Source organism: Lissotriton helveticus, chromosome 7, assembly GCF_964261635.1.
Source record: "Lissotriton helveticus chromosome 7, aLisHel1.1, whole genome shotgun sequence".
NCBI lineage: Eukaryota > Metazoa > Chordata > Amphibia > Caudata > Salamandridae > Lissotriton > Lissotriton helveticus.
In genome coordinates this window covers 1,201,992,698-1,202,010,442 of record NC_136068.1, presented here as the reverse complement: position 1 = coordinate 1,202,010,442, position 17,745 = coordinate 1,201,992,698, and the positions used below count along the sequence as shown (strand labels likewise).

The 17,745-nt window shown below is 48.7% G+C and overlaps 1 protein-coding gene across 1 annotated transcript in view; it reads right to left on the bottom strand.

Moving 5' to 3' along the window:
• The window catches only part of UTP6 (UTP6 small subunit processome component), a 428,027-nt gene that overhangs the window by 259,178 nt on the left and 151,104 nt on the right, over nt 1–17,745 (bottom strand). Inside the window, exon 9 of the mRNA XM_078654392.1 lies at nt 14,318–14,399. Coding sequence (XP_078510518.1) covers nt 14,318–14,399 — 82 coding nt within the window. The remainder of the gene's footprint in view (nt 1–14,317; nt 14,400–17,745) is intronic.

Below are 17,745 nucleotides of genomic sequence, written 5' to 3'. Positions count from 1 at the left end.
ACTTCCGAGTGCTGGGCCTTCGTGCCTCCCGAAGGACCCTCAGGGTGCTTTCTGGCAGTCTCAAATGTGCGAACTCTATGTCCTCAGGAGCCACGCTACTAGGCTCATGCTCTCTGGCTCTGGATGTAGTACCTCTCCGTGCTGCATGGAGAGTAGGTCTTTCCTCCTGCTGAATCTGTGGGGTGCACCCTGTGTCATCTCCATGATCTGCGAGTACTGTCACGACGTCAATGGCAAGAAACCACTAACCTCTGAGAGATGTCAGCAGGAACGATGGAGAGACGTATATCCCCCCTCCTCTCCAGGACGCACCACACACAGTGTGAAGAAAAACACAGCTATGTACGTTGTGCCCCCCGGGGAAAAGGGAAGTGGATAAAATAACAAAAGGTTGTTCAGTGGGGCTTCCGAAAGGATGTAGAATGCCGTCTACCCACTCCCTCGCTGGTCTGGTAGAGCCCGCGTTGGTATACTGCAGGTGAGGGAAGAACAAGAACGAACAATTAGACGCCCAGCCCTTTACAATCAGAAAAGTCATACATATGAACACAAAAAGCGAGTACTAACTGTGGTGTTGGACATGCGTGTCTGTATCCCTTCAAGTGCAACAACCCACGAACATCAAAATCCTGGACGAAGTTACCAGCCTCCTCGGCTGTATCCAGAATCGGTGAAATACAAAAGAGACCAACAGGAGTCTCCAAAGGTAGGCAAAATCAGCAAGGAAGGTAAACAAGAAAAGGCAAAATCAGCAAGGAGTCTGGATGTGTGCGTACCGGTACCGGCACGCCAGGAGCACAAAAGGTCCCAAGGAAAAGTACACAGTGACGGAGACGGCAACGCGCTCCTGCGCGGGTCTCACAAACGCCACTCAAACACAACGCGAGGCCACCCGTCTTACAACTTGCGGGGACTCGCGTTTCCAGAAACAAAACTTCAAAGAAGCAGCTCCCGCTGCTTGGGGAAGACTCAGTACCAAATCCGTATGCAAGGAAACAAACGAGGCTACGTCCGATCACTCTCACAGTCCTGATTGACAAGCCCCGAGCCGTTGACCGCGGAAGGCTTTTGTTGCCATACTTCCGCCTCCTCGGCTACGGGGCTTCTGAGGATTGTAGTTCCGCAACAGCCAGGCTCCCTCCAATGGCGAGTTGCAGGTACTACATTGTCTGAACTTCACAGAGTGCACACTACCGGCTCCCACACCCCGGAGAACCGCTACAGAGCCCCCTCTCGAGGACCGACGTCCCGGCGGTCGACCAGGCTTGCCAGGATTCGCAGCATGAAACCTATCCACCAACAAGGGACTGTGTACATTGGCGGAAGGCTCCCAAGTCCTGTCCTCCACTCCATACCCTTTCCATGCCACAAGGTACTGCAACCTCCCACGGTTCAAACGGGAATCAAGGATCTCCTCTACCTCGTACTCCTCCTCCCCATCCACCTCCACGGGACCCGGACGCGAGGGAAGACGCATACCCACCCGACAGGGACGAAGGAGGGACACATGAAATACTGGGTGAATGCGCCAAGAATGGGGGAGGGACAAACGGACAGCCACAGGGTTAACCACCCCCTCAATGCCATAGGGCCCGATGAACTTAGGTGCCAACTTCCCTCTCCCTTTCAGTCGCAGGTTCTTAGTCGACAACCACACCTTATCCCCGACCTTGTACTCGGGTTCGGGAACCCGCCTCCGGTCTGCATACCGCTTTTGGGCCTCCTGTGACAGAGCCAATTGGCTGCGGGCATCGATTAAGACCGCCCGGAGGTGAGCATGATGCTCCTGTATGGACGGGTGAGAGGAGGTGACTGGCCACTCGAAGGGGAGCATGTCAGGATGGAACCCATATAAACAAAAGAAGGGGGAGCACCCCAACGTGGAATGTTCTGCGTTATTATAAGCGAACTCCGCCATCCAAACCAAAGGGAACCAGTCATCTGAGTTCTGAAGGGTGAAGCAACGTAAATATTGTTCCAGGGACTGGTTAAGCCGCTCGGTTTTGCCATCAGTCTGGGGATGAAAGCTGGATGACAACCGAGCCTCGATATGTAATGCCTGACAAAGCGCTTTCCAGAAGCGAGAAGTGAATTGGGAGCCTCTATCGGTAATCAGGACTCTAGGTATACCATGCGCTCTTACTACATGTTGGAGAAACACCAAAGCCAATTCTGAAGAGGAAGGCAGTTTTTTCAGAGGAATGAAGTGACCCATTTTCGTCAGATGATCAATCAAGACTAAAATTGTGGTATAGTTCTCACAAGGGGGCAACTCCACTATGAAATCCATCGATACAGTATGCCAAGGAGAAGGAGGAATTGGGATAGGTCGTAGCAACCCCACAGGTTTGGAATGACTGGATTTGCTTTGAGCGCAAACAGCACATTTCTGTATATAATCCTTAACATCCTTCCGCAGCGAAGGCCACCAAAAGGATCGTTCTATACTGGCGATGGTTTTATATTCTCCCAGATGACCTCCCAACGTAGAGTCATGGCACATTTGCATAATCAGTTCCTGGAGCGTGCTTGAGGGAATAAACAAAGCATGGAAATGGTACAACAGATCGTCCTTAGTGCTTCTGTGAACAGGGTCTTCCTGAATCCATGCAGCGCCATCGATCCCAGACACCGTGACTTTGAGGTCTTCCAGGAAGTCGTTGGAAATCACGAAAGCCAGCGTTGTGTCAGGAAAAGCCAAGGGAGAAAGAATGGTAGGAGGTGTTGTCTCATCAACGAGAGGGGGTCCTGGCTGGTCGACCTTTCGGGAGAGAGCGTCTGCCTTACCATTTTGGGGACCGGGTTTGTATTTAATGATGAAATCATAGTCCGAGAAAAAGAGTGACCATCGAAGTTGCCTTGGTGTCAGTGCTCTCGCTGTTTTCAGAAACAACAGATTCCGATGGTCCGTATACATCTCGATGGTATGCAGGGCCCCTAACAAGTAGTGCCTCCATTCCTCGCAGGCCCTCTTGATAGCCAGCAGTTCCTTGTCTGTGATTGAATAGTTTACTTCACAGGTTGTAAGTTTGCAGGAATAAAAGGCCACTGGATGTAGCTGCCCCGTATCTGGATGTCGTTGGGATAACACCCCACCCAAGGCATACTGTGAAGCGTCCGTTTCTACCACAAACGGCAGTGTAGGATCTGGATGCCGCAGGATCGGAGCTTGAGTGAAACGCTGTTTGAGTGTTTCAAATGCCTGGTCTGCTTCAGGCGTCCACTCAAAAGGTACGTTCTTTCTCAGTAGTCTAGATATCGGAGTGATTATGCGAGAGAAGTCTTTGATGAATCTCCTGTAGTAGTTAGCAAACCCAAGGAAACTCTGTACAGACTTGACATGTTTTGGGGCTGCCCACTGTGTGATCGCTTCCACCTTGCTCATGTCCATTTGGAGCCCCTGGGCGTTGATGACATATCCCAAAAAGGCCACCTCGTTAACATGAAAGAGGCACTTGTCCAACTTGGCGAACAGGGAATGGACCCGTAAACGATCCAATACTGTTTTAACATGGCAAACGTGTTCTGTGATGTTACGAGAATAGACCAGTATATCGTCGATATATACGATGCAGATTGTTTCTAACAGTCCCCTCAGTACTTCATCCATGAAGTACTGGAAGGCAGCTGGGGCGTTGCATAATCCAAAAGGCATCACTTGGTACTCGTATAAACCGAACTTGGTGCGAAAGGCAGTCTTCCATTCATCGCCTGGCTTCACTCGTACCAAGTGATAGGCCCCACGGAGATCCAATTTGGTGAACACCTGTGCCCCCCGCAGCTGGTCCAACAGTACTGGTATGAGGGGCAACGGGTATCTGTTCTTGATGGTTACTTTATTTATAGACCTATAGTCTATACACGAGCGGAGTTCGTCACAGTCCTTCTTCATTATGAAGAAGAGCGGAGAAGACGCCGGAGAGGTGGAATGTCGAATAAACCCTGAAGCAAGATTTTCCTCCAAATAGGTCTTCAAGTAGCGCGTTTCAGGCTCAGTAAGGGCATACACACGACTACAGGGTATGTCCGCCCCTGGAACAAGATCAATCCGGCAATCATAGGGTCGGTGAGGTGGTAACTGAGTTGCTTTCCTTTTATCAAAGACGTCTTGGTACTTCGCGTACTCTCCAGGAAGTGCGGTAGCGCAACAGTACCTTCCATCGCTGCATCCCTGGGCGAGAAGAGATGCCTGTGTTTCATGGGTTTCTTTGGACGCCCCGAGGGGACAGCAATGCTCTTGACAGTACTGGGATGTTAAAGATACAGAACGCGCAGCCCATTTCACCACTGGATCATGTAAGGTTAACCAGGGCATGCCGAGGATCAGGCGAAACTGGGGAGCGTCAATGATATCAAACTGGATGAGTTCCTGATGATTTATACCAACCCACATCGCTAGAGGCACAGTATGATGTCGGACTGGTCCTGAGGTCAGAGCCTTTCCATCCACCGCTTTTACCATTTCAGGAACTTTTTTCTTTTCATAAGGAATTCCCATACTCCTGGCATACTGCTGATCAATGAAATTCCCCGTGGCCCCTGAATCCAACAAGGCAGACACTGTAAATGACTCATCCTCTGTGACCCGTAATGCAACTGTAATGTTCATATGAGCTACAGACGGTTGCAAGGTGTTAGCAAGATACAATGGGATCTTTTCCTCTTCCACCGAACCCAAGACGGAGACCCCGTCCATACTTGGGCTCTTCAGTTTTCCGACTCCTGTGTTACCGCGACTTGTTTTCGGGGACCCCCACCAGGGTTTGACGTTTTTCCGCGTGCGCGGCATTCTCTTATAAAATGGCCACTTTTCCCACAGTAGTGACACAGCTTTTGTAGGCGTCTTTTTTCTCTTTCCTCGGGAGTCAACGGACCCCTGACCCCTCCAATTTGCATGGGTTCCACTCCTGTTCCAGGTTTGGTGTAGTCCTCCGGAGGAGGGCGAGCTTTAGGAAAGCAAGAACGCATTTCCCCTCTATGTTTGTCGCCTTTTCGGTCTTGCACTCTATGGTCGAGCTGTACAGCAAGGTCTATCATTTCATCACAGGTCTTGGGTAGTTGCACCACTTGGGAGAGCACATCTTTCAATTCACCTCGTAGACCTTGATAAAACAAAGAGGTACGTTTCTCAGGAGGCCATTCCGTTTCCACTATAAGCCGATTGAAGGTGGTGATATAAGTCAACAAGTCTTGTGATCCTTGACGAAGAGTCATTAATTCACGGTCTAGGGACAGCATGTGCGTTTTTCTATCAAATAGTTTCCTCATCTCGCTACAGAAATCCTGGAAGTTGTGTAGCACTGGATCATTCCTTTCCATTAACGGAATGGTCCAACTGGCAGCGTTGCCCCCCATGTAAGACATCATGAATGAGGTTTTTGAGGCATCGTCCATGAAAACAGTTGGTTTACAGAGGAAATGGAGTCTACATTGATTCAGAAAAGTCTCAAACTTCTTGGTGTCCCCATAGAATCGCTCAGGAGGTGCTAAAGGTATACCGGGGTTCTGGATGACATGGACTGTAGGAACTGACCCAGAAAGAGAAGGAGTTGTGGGTGGTGTAGCAAAGAATCCACCCCCCGCCGAAGCCCCATCCGGGTTTTGTGTTGGGGGTGGGAGCGTACCCTCTCTAATGTAACTTCTCCCCTTCCGCGCAATGCCAGCCACCTCCCTTCTCAGGGAACCTACTTCGTTTCTAAGGTCATGGTTCTCCTGTCTTGTGGCATGGACCTCCTGCTGGAGAGTAGACAAACTCTCCAACAGGGAAGTCAACACAGTATTCGTATCCATCGCTCAGGCTGAATTACGTTCGTGGGCTTGTCAATCTGTCACGACGTCAATGGCAAGAAACCACTAACCTCTGAGAGATGTCAGCAGGAACGATGGAGAGATGAATATCCCCCCTCCTCTCCAGGACGCACCACACACAGTGTGAAGAAAAACACAGCTATGTACGTTGTGCCCCCCGGGGAAAAGGGAAGTGGATAAAATAACAAAAGCTTGTTCAGTGGGGCTTCCGAAAGGATGTAGAATGCCGTCTACCCACTCCCTCGCTGGTCTGGTAGAGCCCGCGTTGGTATACTGCAGGTGAGGGAAGAACAAGAACGAACAATTAGACGCCCAGCCCTTTACAATCAGAAAAGTCATACATATGAACACAAAAAGCGAGTACTAACTGTGGTGTTGGACATGCGTGTCTGTATCCCTTCAAGTGCAACAACCCACGAACATCAAAATCCTGGACGAAGTTACCAGCCTCCTCGGCTGTATCCAGAATCGGTGAAATACAAAAGAGACCAACAGGAGTCTCCAAAGGTAGGCAAAATCAGCAAGGAAGGTAAACAAGAAAAGGCAAAATCAGCAAGGAGTCTGGATGTGTGCGTACCGGTACCGGCACGCCAGGAGCACAAAAGGTCCCAAGGAAAAGTACACAGTGACGGAGACGGCAACGCGCTCCTGCGCGGGTCTCACAAACGCCACTCAAACACAACGCGAGGCCACCCGTCTTACAACTTGCGGGGACTCGCGTTTCCAGAAACAAAACTTCAAAGAAGCAGCTCCCGCTGCTTGGGGAAGACTCAGTACCAAATCCGTATGCAAGGAAACAAACGAGGCTACGTCCGATCACTCTCACAGTCCTGATTGACAAGCCCCGAGCCGTTGACCGCGGAAGGCTTTTGTTGCCATACTTCCGCCTCCTCGGCTACGGGGCTTCTGAGGATTGTAGTTCCGCAACCGCCAGGCTCCCTCCAATGGCGAGTTGCAGGTACTACATTGTCTGAACTTCACAGAGTGTACACTACCGGCTCCCACACCCCGGAGAACCGCTACAGAGTACCATGTCTGCCTCGCCCACTGTGGTGCGACCAGTATCAGCGTCATGTTGCTCGCTCTGCACTTGCTCAGCACTCTGTGCATCAGTGGTATCGGGGGAAAGGCGTAAGCAAATGTCCTTGACCAATCTATCCATAGGGCATTCCCCAGTGACCCCTCCTCGGGCTGCCTGGATGCGAAGCTTTGGCATTTTGCATTCTGGCGTGTGGCAAACAGGTCCACCGATGGTGTCCCCCACCTGTCGAACAGGTACCTTGTCTCCTGAGCATTGAGCTCCCACTCGTGGGATGCCGATGTCTGCCTGCTGAGCCAATCGGCTTGTATGTTGTCCTTCCCTGGTAGGTGTATGGCTAGCAGGTCTATCTTGAGAGGGATGGCCCATCTCCATATCTCCTGCGCCAGCGTTGAAAGCGGGGCTGACTGTGTGCCCCCCTGCTTGTTGATGTAGAACATCGCAGTGGTGTTGTCTGTTTGTATCAACACCTTGTGTTTGTACAGTCTTGTTTGAAAGGCTTTCAGTGCAAGGAAGATTGTCTTCAGTTTTAGGTAATTGATGTGCTTTGCCGCATCTGTTGGCGTCCACAGTCCCCTCACCTTGAGCTCCTCCATGTGAGCGCCCCATCCCTTCAGGGATGCGTCTGTGGTGATGGTCACTGTTGGCGTTGGGGGCGTTAGAGGCTTTCCCCTTGTTATGTTCTCCATGGTCCACCATGCCATCTCCTTCTGCACTGCGTGCGTTACAACCACTAGATCCTCCCAACCGCCTGTAGCTTGTGACCATTGCTCCTGTAGCCATTCTTGAATGGGTCTCATGTGGAGTCGTACATTTGGTACCAGGTGGATGCATGATGCCATCATGCCCATGATCTTGCTCGCAGTCCTCACTGTCCGAGCTTGTTCCTTCCGGTAGAGGCGAGTTTCCTTCACCAGCGCCCTTGCCCTCTTCTCGCTGGGGAACACCTTGCCCTGTAAGGTGTTGATCTGTGCTCCCAGGAAGATCTTGACTTGTTCCGGTTCCATTGATGATTTCTTCCAATGGATGGAGAACCCCAGGCTTATGAGCGTGCTCGTTACTGCATGTGTGTGCTGCTTGCATTTCTGGTATGAGTTTGCTTTCACCAGCCAGTCGTCCAGGTAAGGGTATACGTGTATCCCTTGCCTTCGTAGGTGCGCTGCGACTGCTGCGAGGCACTTTGTGAAAACTCTTGGTGCTGATTTTAGTCCGAAGGCCAGTGTTGTGAACTGGTAGTGGCTGTCTCCAATGGTGAACCTGAGCATGTGTTTGTGCTTTCTGTTCATTGGGATGTGCAGGTAGGCGTCTTTGAGGTCTATTGTGACCATGAAGTCCCCGGTCTGCAATTGTGGGAGCACCTCTTGCAGGGAGGTCATTTTGAATTTTTGCGTTCTTATGAATTTGTTCAGGAACCGTAAGTCCAGAATGGGTCTCATTGACTCGTCTACCTTTGGTACCAGGAAGTACGTTGAGTATATTCCTGTGTTTCTTTCCTTGAAGGGTACCCGTTCTATGGCCTGCTTCCGCAGGAGTTCCTTTGCCTCCTCCTGAAGACACTGCAGCTGCTTGCTTGCTAGTGTTTTTCTTTTTGGTTTCCTGCTTGTTGGCCTCCCCTCCAACTCTATGCAGTATCCGAATTGGATAATGTTGAGGATCCATTTGTCTGATGTGATTTCTCTCCACTCTCGGAGGTAAAATCTTAATCTTCCTCCCACTGGTGTTATGTGGTCGTAGGTGTCTATTTTGTCCTGACCCCTCTGTACGTGCTGCCCCTTGGGATCTTTTCTGTGGGCGGGCACACATAGTTTTTTGAAGTCACTTAGAGGTGGGCTGCTGCCCCCCTCTTCTATTTTGTCCCCGTCCATTTCTCCCTCGAAAGGACTGGCCTCTTTGTTGGTACTGCCAGGACTGCTTCTGCTGACCCTGCTGAGCCTGCGAGTCTGCCTGGTGCGTTTGCTGGAAAGCCTGGTGTGATGTACCTGGCTGGTTTCCGCCTCTCTCGCCGGGCCTCCGTGACGGGGTGCCCCTCTTGTTCCCTCTGAACTGCAATGCTCCCATGGATCTTGCTGTTTCGTTATCTTTTTTCAGTTGACTGAGCGTTTCATCAACTGTTGTTCCGAAAAGCGTGTTGCCGTTGAACGGTGTGTTCAGGATGCTGTGTTGCACCTCCGGCTTGAAACCTGAGATCCTGAGCCAGGCGTGCCTCCTTTCCGTGACACCCATCATCATGAGCCTGCTGGCGGTGTCTGCCCCATCCAGGGCCGTCTTAAGGCAAGAATTTGCCGCGTTTTTTCCCTCTTCAACCAGCTTTTCGGCCTTCTGCCTGGCATCCTGGGGCAGGTCCTTCACCAACTGCCCCAGCCCTTCCATGATCTGGTACATGTGCCTGTTTATCAGGGCGTTGTAATTAGCCATGCGCCAGTGGGTCGCGGCATTCCGTTCGATCCTTCTGCCCACCAGATCCATCCTTTTGCTCTCCTTATCCGGTGGCAGACCCGAGGTAGTGGGTACGTTAGCCCTCCTCCTTGCTGTGGCCGTGATAATGGAGTCTGCGGAGACCGTGCCCTGAATGTAGGCCGGGGTCCTTTGTGGAATGTTTGTACTTCTTCTCAGTTCTGGGAGTTACTGCCTTGCATGTTGCGGGTTCCCTGAATGCTTCCTTCCCCTGAGCCAAGACGCTTCCGAGCATTGGAAGGAACTGGCTCCTCGTTTGTGTTGGGAGCAATGTCTCTAGAAGGAAGTCTGCGTTCTGCTTCTCTTCGTCGAGCTTGAGCTTGAAAGCTGCTGCGGCGGCAGATTGTATCACCGAGTTGTAGGCCCCGATGTCGTTCGGCGGCGAGGGCCTCGAGGGGTAAGTGTCGACCACCTCCTCCGGGCTGTCGGTGTCGACATCTATGTAATCTACCTCCTGTAGGTCAGAGGGTGCCGACTCTGTGTCCGTCCTGCTTTCCTCTTCCTCCCCATAGTTGTAACTATCGTAGGGATTCTCGTACTCCTCCTGGTCGTCGACCACCTCGACGTCCTGGTCTTGTTCCTCGGCGACTTCGGCGATCTCTTCTTCCTCCTCGACCGCCTCCACCACCGGTGGCTTGGTCTTGTGAGGGATCGTGAAGGCTTTTATCTTTGCGTCGAAATCTTTCTTCCGCTGCATGATGTTCTCCATTTCGGCCTCGAGGCGCCTTCTCTTCTTCTCCATCTCGGCCGCGTGTTCCGCGTCGGATGGGTCGGCCGTTCTTTTCGGCGGATGGCTCGGCGCCGTGCCTTTCGGTGTCGAAGTTTTCGTCGTCGACGTCGAACCGGATTTTGGGTCTCTGGTCGTCGTCGTCAGTTTTGGGTCTTTCTCCCTCGGCGTCGATCGATCCTTTTCGGGGACGATTTTCGACGTTTTCTGCTGATCAGCAGCTCTCGGTCACGGGGACTCCTTCTCGGAGGATCCGCTGGGCCTGGGAGTAGTCGCGGACGCCGCCTTTTTTGGCGTCGGCGCTTTCGGGGTCTTGCCCTCGATTTTTCTAGACTCAGAGTCTCTCGGGTTCTTGGGGGCTGAAGAGTCTCCTACCTTGTCAGAAGTCTTTGTGTAATCGGTCTCTACGACCGTGTAGCTGTCGTCTTCTGCGGCAGCGTTGTCTTCTTCCTCGGAGGACATCCCCTGCTCGTAGAGGGACGGAGTCGGGGCCTTCCCCTGCAGGGTGGTGTGTGCTACCCTCTGCCTCTCTCTCACACGAAGGGTCTTTGGGGCGAAGGCGAAACAGGCGTTGCAGTCTCCGCTTTCGTGGTTCACCGGTAGGCAAAGGTTGCATACCGGGTGCTGGTCCTTCTGCGCGTACTTGTGGTGGCAGTTACGGCAGAACTTGAACGGCGTGTTGTCCATCGAGCGTCCAGGGCCTCCCTGGTCACGTGTTCGTCGAGGATCCCGATGAAAAACGCCTTCTCCTTGCTGACTGTTCGTCGATGAAGTCCCCTGGAGTCTTCAGATGACTTCTCCTCGTCTTTTCTGTATTTTCTTTCTTCTTTCTCCAAAAATGTCTGGAGCCCAAACGGGAACGATCCAGACCCGACCGCGGAAAAAAAGAATCTGAAGATGGCGCCCAAGAGTGGGAGCTTCCGCAGGAAGCAGGACGACGTCACCGGAAATACACCCAAAGGGGTGTGACGCCGACGCCCACCTGGGCTACGAAAAAAAAAAAAAAACAGAGAAAAGACTACGAATCCGGACCCAACCACAAGACCGCGAAATAATGCACAGCATAGTGAATCCAGAAAGATTCACGCTGCAAAAGGATGCCTTTCTGATAGTGCCGATCTTTCGCCCCCCCATCCACCCTCCCCACCCCCCCACCCCAATTTCAATGGAGGAACCGGTTTTGCAAGTTCAAATGTCTTCAGTGTGGTCTGTCCTCAGCACCTTGGTGTCTTACCAAGTGGTTGAGACCAGTCATGGAATGGCTCCACGCAAAGGGTGTACGCCTCAGTCTACCTCGATGACATTCTCCGCATGCACCAAGAGGAGGCAGTGTTCCTCTCCCAGCTTCAGATGATTCAAACCCTCCTACAGGACCTGGGATTTATCTAACGATCTGAAATAAGTGTTCACTCAAGCGCAATGCTTGACCTTCCTAGGGATTAAAGTCGACAGTGTGAAACTAGCCTGCGATTGCCCCAGCCAAAAATACGCTTGATTCGCAGGGAACTATACAGTACTTTGGCGAAAGGCACATTCTCCCTGCGGCACTTGACTTTGATCGTTGGCCTCTTATCGTCCTCAATCCAGGCGATCTTTCCCAGGCCCCTTCATTATCGGGCCCTTCAACGCCTGAAAATTCCACATTTACACCAATGCCTAACTTATACCCAGCAAATTGCCCTTTCTCCAGAGGCCCGCTCAGAGCTGCTTTGGTGGTTGGAGCACATGCAAGTATGGAACGGGAGGGCCATTTTCGGCTCAGCTCCGGAGCTGGTGATCGGGTCAGACGCCTGCCGCCTCCGATGGGACGCCCGTTGTGGGGACGTTACCATGGGAGGTCACTAGTCAGAAAATTAGCCTCTCCATATCAATTACTGAAAACTTGTGGCGTGTTCTTTCGCGATCCAGAGCCTAGCGCCCAACAAGGCATCTTGCGCCATTCTTCTAAAGATGGACAATATCTACACAATGAGATACAACAATCGTCTGGGGGGCACAAGATCAAAGGTTCCTGCGGATCTGGCCAAGTACTTTTAGAACTATTGCCTCAGTCACAATCTGTCCGTCACGGCAGAATATCTTCTGGGGAGCCTCAATCGAACAGTGGATTGGCACTCCAGACACCTGCAGGATTTCAGTGCCTGTTAATTAGATCCTCTGATCTTTCAGAAACTCATGGGACATGGAGGCCCATGTCAAGTAGATCTCTTCGCCTCGCGCCTCAATCACCAACTACCTTGCTTCTTCAGCAGATCCACTTGCAGAGGCAACGGATGCCTACAGGACTGGACTCCGTTTCAGGGTATGAATTTCCTCCCTTCTCCGTGATTCCCAGGCTCACAGCACTAATCAGGAGTCAGAAAAAAGATCTCATCCTCGTGATGCAGCTCTAGAAATCAGAGTCTGGTTTCCAGTTCTACTGGAACTTTCTAAGGATTTTCCGATCTGACTACCCCAGATTCCTTTTTTGCTGACTAGCTCGACCAGCAAGTTGCGGGACCATGACCCTCATGGCCTGGAAGATTACAGGGGTCGTTGGGAAATCCCATGCCTTTTGGCGGGGGCTTCCTCGCTTATCACAAAGGCATGGGCAGAGTCTACGATCAAAAAATACATATCGGCTTGGCACAAGTGGTCACGTTAATGTCTGCGACGGGGTTACGATACCGTGGGGGCGAATGGAGTTCACATTGTGAATTATTTATCCGACTTGACCGAGAAAGGCCTAGCTTACCATTCGATTAATGCCAGTCGGTCCGCAATCTCGGCAGGACATGTCCCTCTACATGAGATCCCTGTGGGAAAGCATCCCTTAGTTTGTAGATTGATATGGGGTATTCAATGGTCTTTTTCTCCACATCCAAAGTATTCTTCCTTATGGGATGCATACACTGTCCTCAGACTTTTCCAATCCTGGCAGGTTAACCAATATCTTTCACGGAAAGAATGAACGGGAAAGCTGGCCTTGCTTTTGTGCCGGATCTCTTGTAAACGGGTATTAGATGTAAGAGTGCTAGAAATATCTTCTTGTATTTTTACGCCAGAAGGTGTGTCCTTTACAATTGGCCAACCGACAATATCCAGTACTAGGGTGGTTCATTATCTGGCGTTTCGGGATCACCCTAAGTTGTGCGTGGAACGTTGTCTCAAGGCTTATGAGGAAATTACGGAAGAGTATCGCCCCCCTGGGACCTCCACACTTTTTCTTTCATTAAAGAAACCTTTCAAATCGGTCTCTTCCGGTACGATTGCACGCTGGGTGAGATGGATACTGCAGGAAGCTGCAATAGATACCTCAACCTTTGCCGCACCCCACAAGGGTTGCCATGGTGTCAAAAGCATTTTCACTAGAGAGTCGTCTAGAGGACATCCTCAGAGCAGCGGATTGATCCTCTGATTCCGTTTTTAAGGCTTTCTATTTCAAGACTGTCTCAGGCTTGGCCTCACTAGTGGTCAATCAGCTTTGAACTAACATAATCCGTGCCTCAGGTCCTGACATAGAATATAACATTTCCTAGCTATCGTGAAGGAAAGTTTAAATTCTATTAAGGACGCAGAGGCAAGGATTATTTGCCCCCCAATGGATCCTGCCTGTTTGTACCCTCCCTGGGCATCTACGCTATCGACTGTTGGATAAGTATAGCTCTCTTTTGCAAGATTACATGGCTTACGTTGGTTATTGATCTGGATGTATTGTTTTCTCAGATGTGTTTGATATGCTCCTTTTGTACTACTGTCTCTAATGTATAGATTTGTTCTTAATTTGCACTGTGGTTGTATGTTCTGTTGCCTTTTCTGTTCTTTCTGATACCGTCTCTCTTACCTTCGCAGGGTCAAGTCAGAAGCAAGATTATTAATCGGAAAACAGAATAACTTTAGTTTCAGATGAAGAAAGAGGAAGTGCTGTTCTTTGCTACTGTTTATCTGGGACTATCTCTATGGTTGTTACTGGTTTTCTTATGCAAAGACTCATGGTATTTGTAGTCTTTTCTGTACTTGATATGTTGATAAGGCTGCTGAGCAGAAAATAATAGAAGAGATAAGCATAATCCTCGCCTCAGAGTCCTTAATAGAACTGAAACTTTCCTTCACGATAGCTAGGAAAAGTTATACTCATCTGTACACGAACATTAACGAATATATCATAGAAAATAGTTTTGGGTGAAAATGTTTAGGATAATCACAAAAAATAGATACTGAAAGGGGTCATGAGATAATCTATGTACACTAACCATATGAAATTGCAAAACATTTTTAAAACGGTAAGATTCAAGAGAAAGATGCTGTACCTTTAATTTTCTGAATAGCATCTTTGTAGATTATACGAGCCAATCCACAATTTAGGATCTCTTCTGAATATTCTAGCTCACCCTGAAAAGAATGTTGAAAATAAGATATAGATGTCATAAATTCACAGTTTAATATCTCAGAAGTGTAAAGACAGTGGTAAAAAGCGGTGACAAAATCAATCGTTTTGGTTCTAGTACACCAAGAAGATCTTACCAATATACACTACAGTACACAATTTGCTCTTTCTGCAGGGAAGCCTTGAATTTTTGACCTTTTAAAGGACCCTGTATTTTTGTGGCTGTAGAACTCTGCACTGCACTACTGATACCTGTGATAAAGTGCCTGTGCTCACCCGTTGAACATGGTGACATTGGCATATTTAACTTACTTTTAAGTCCCTAGTATATGGTACAAAGTGTACCCAGGGATTATAAGCTTAATGTCAGTGGTCGACCACAGCACCAATTGGGCCACCATGTGAAATAGAATATTTTCATAGGATCCCACAATTTAGTCAAGCGGGGAAGCCAAGATTCATCTTCTGGTTTTACATTTTGCAATTTGGCAACTAGATGGGTATCTCTTTATCCCGTTTTACAGCAAATGTTAATGCTATATCTTCAATTCTTGGTGCATAAGGTTAGATCATATGTGGCATGCATAAGCCACGTGAAAACTTGAAGAGTCCAATAGAACCTCGAGCTGATCCAGGGGCGTGCATCTGTCTCGGGCATTATTCTCTTGGCCACCTCTACACCACATGTACTCTTGAATTCAGCTTCACCAGCAAGTATAAGTCTCAATTACATCCTATGATCCGTGTGTGGCCGCCGTGGGCACCTGAGTGGTGAGAAACCATTCTGAGAGAGGCCTCCCTCCTGATACCAGCAGAGGGAGTGATGATATCAGTCACTGCAAACACCAACTGTCCCCCAATCCCTGGGCTGGCCAGGCAGCCTGGCTGACTAAGTTGAAACTCATTGATACGGTCTGCAATCTGACATTCGTCACGCTGGGCCTCAGCTCGGACTCTGAGGTGGACTGGGTTCAGTCTTTCACCCTCCTTTAATCCTACCTAACCAAAGACCATTTCTTATCACAGCAAGAAGTGACACTTTACTACTAGGCATAATGAGATATATTTTTTTTTTTTAAAGAGATCGTTTTAATATGGATTGATGATCAGCTGGCCACATTACCATTACTACATGCAGCACACTTTGCATTGTGTGAGACCAGTGTGTGAGTCGAGTGCATCAAAGGCAGGTCATGTAGATAAATCAAGTCAGTAGACCTGTAGGCTTGGTAACAAAATTAAGATTTTTCAAGGCCTAATCTTACAGAACAGCCAGATATGTTCTGTTCTGTGTCTTATTTCTCTCCTGCCCCAATTTACCGGAAAAACGCATACTCTTGTTCAAGCTGACTTTGGGTCCCCTAAATCTCAGAAATCACCTGTGCAACAGGCAGGGCACCATGGTGGTTCAAACATGAGAACAACATCAAAACAAAGCTTTGTATATACAGTGAATCAGGAAAAGCATAAGACCTATCAGAGAAAGGAAATGGAAAGGATTTCTCCTCACTATGTGAAGGGCTTTCTCATCAGTATGTCTGGCACATGCTGGAGATCCTTCTCTCAATATAATTCTTCTTAACACATTGTTCTCCAGCTCAACTCCTAGAGTATCAACATCACCTGTGTAGGGAAGGGGGAATAACAGACCTCCAAATAGCTTAAACAAAATACAGCAAGAAATCTGCATTACATTTCTCCCAAGTTGGATCTATAAACTTCATTGGAGTTAAGCAGTGGCATAGACAGCTCATGAAATACATATTATGAAGTTTAATATGAAATTCTTGATTTATACTGGTGAGATATTGTTCTCATGATACCTGTGAGAACTAAATACAAAGTTTCAAATCTTGACATCATTTCTAAATTTTACAACACCCTTTTGACATTCTCATTGTTACGCATCTTCCATTAGCTCTATGGTAAGGATGAATAGTAATGTGAAAGGGGACCTTGTATCTAGTTCCCCTTAGCTCCACTAGCAGCAGAGATGAGCTCCTATTGACTTGAATGCCTGCAGCAGGTTTGTTTGCATCTAGCTAAACCATTTGTGTCTGAAAATGTCTCCAGGATTCTGCCCAGAAATTGCCAAATGGATCGATCAAACACCTTCTAAATGCTTAGAGAATACAAGGGATTCTTTCATGTCCTGTGGATATTATCCATCATGTGCAGTGTCTTTTCTGTGCTATCTCCACACCTTTTCCCAGTTAAAATATTCCAAGTGGTTTGGGTCAAATCAGTCTCAAAAGGATAGGTCCAAGCCTGGTTGTTAGAATCCCTTTAAGAAGAGTAAGGAATTGATATTCAAAAGGACCAAAAAGGGCCGCATTGAGTGAGGTTCTTGCCAGGCTTGAGGATGACTGCTATCAAGGCTTCTGCCATGGAAGTTGTTGTGAAAGGAGCTGAGTAAGTGTGTCAATTATGACACAAACTAGGGGCAAGAGCTGTGCAGAAGGTTTTACAGATTAGTGGTGATTTACTCAACTTAAGTTAAGTTATACCCAAAATCATCTACCTCATCTTAATGGATTGATCAATTTGTTCGGCCTGTGCATTACAGGAGAGAATGGTCTGTACTCGCAAGTGATCCAAATAAATTTGTATATGACATGGGGACCTGTTCTGCCCGATATTATCTACTACAGAAGGGTAGAGCAAATAGAAGGCTTTGGTGATTTCAATATCATTTCGTTTCAAAAGCTGATCTTCTGCCTTAATGGATTCCAAACTGCCCCATGTCATTTTTGCTTTTAATTCAAAAGGCATGATTTTCTTTGCTTTATTGGCACCCTGTTGTTTTGTCCTAAATAATATACATTCCACTTAGTTATTATCTGTAGGCCCTTCTTCCACCTGAAGTACTGTCCATGTGTGCCAAATCTTAATGGAGCCAGTCCTTTTAGGCAGGCCTTCAATTTAACACAGTTGGGCTACTAAGTGTTGTCTCACTTCATTTCTGGTCTTCTTATGCAGAGCAGAGTCAAAGATGAAGTATCCTCTGATCACAGACTAGAGGGTATCGATCCCACAAATCACAATCATCTACCTTGCCCTTTTCAATCTCAGCCAGCATAAATTGACACAGTTCTGTAAGTTTTCTTTAATGGCTTTCTCATATAATAAATTGACCATATATCTCCAGCTGCTGGTGGCGTGTAGGCTTGTTTAGAGGTGGAGAAAACTATATAAACAGTGGCATGTCCTGAGGCCAATATGGCCGATGTTTGTAGTGTGTATGAGACTGAGCATGGAAGAGAACTCTAGGAAATAATTTAATCTGGCACACAAAGTGTTCCCTAGGTCTATGCTAAGTAGGTATTCTAGAACCTCCCTCAAGAGCAAGTC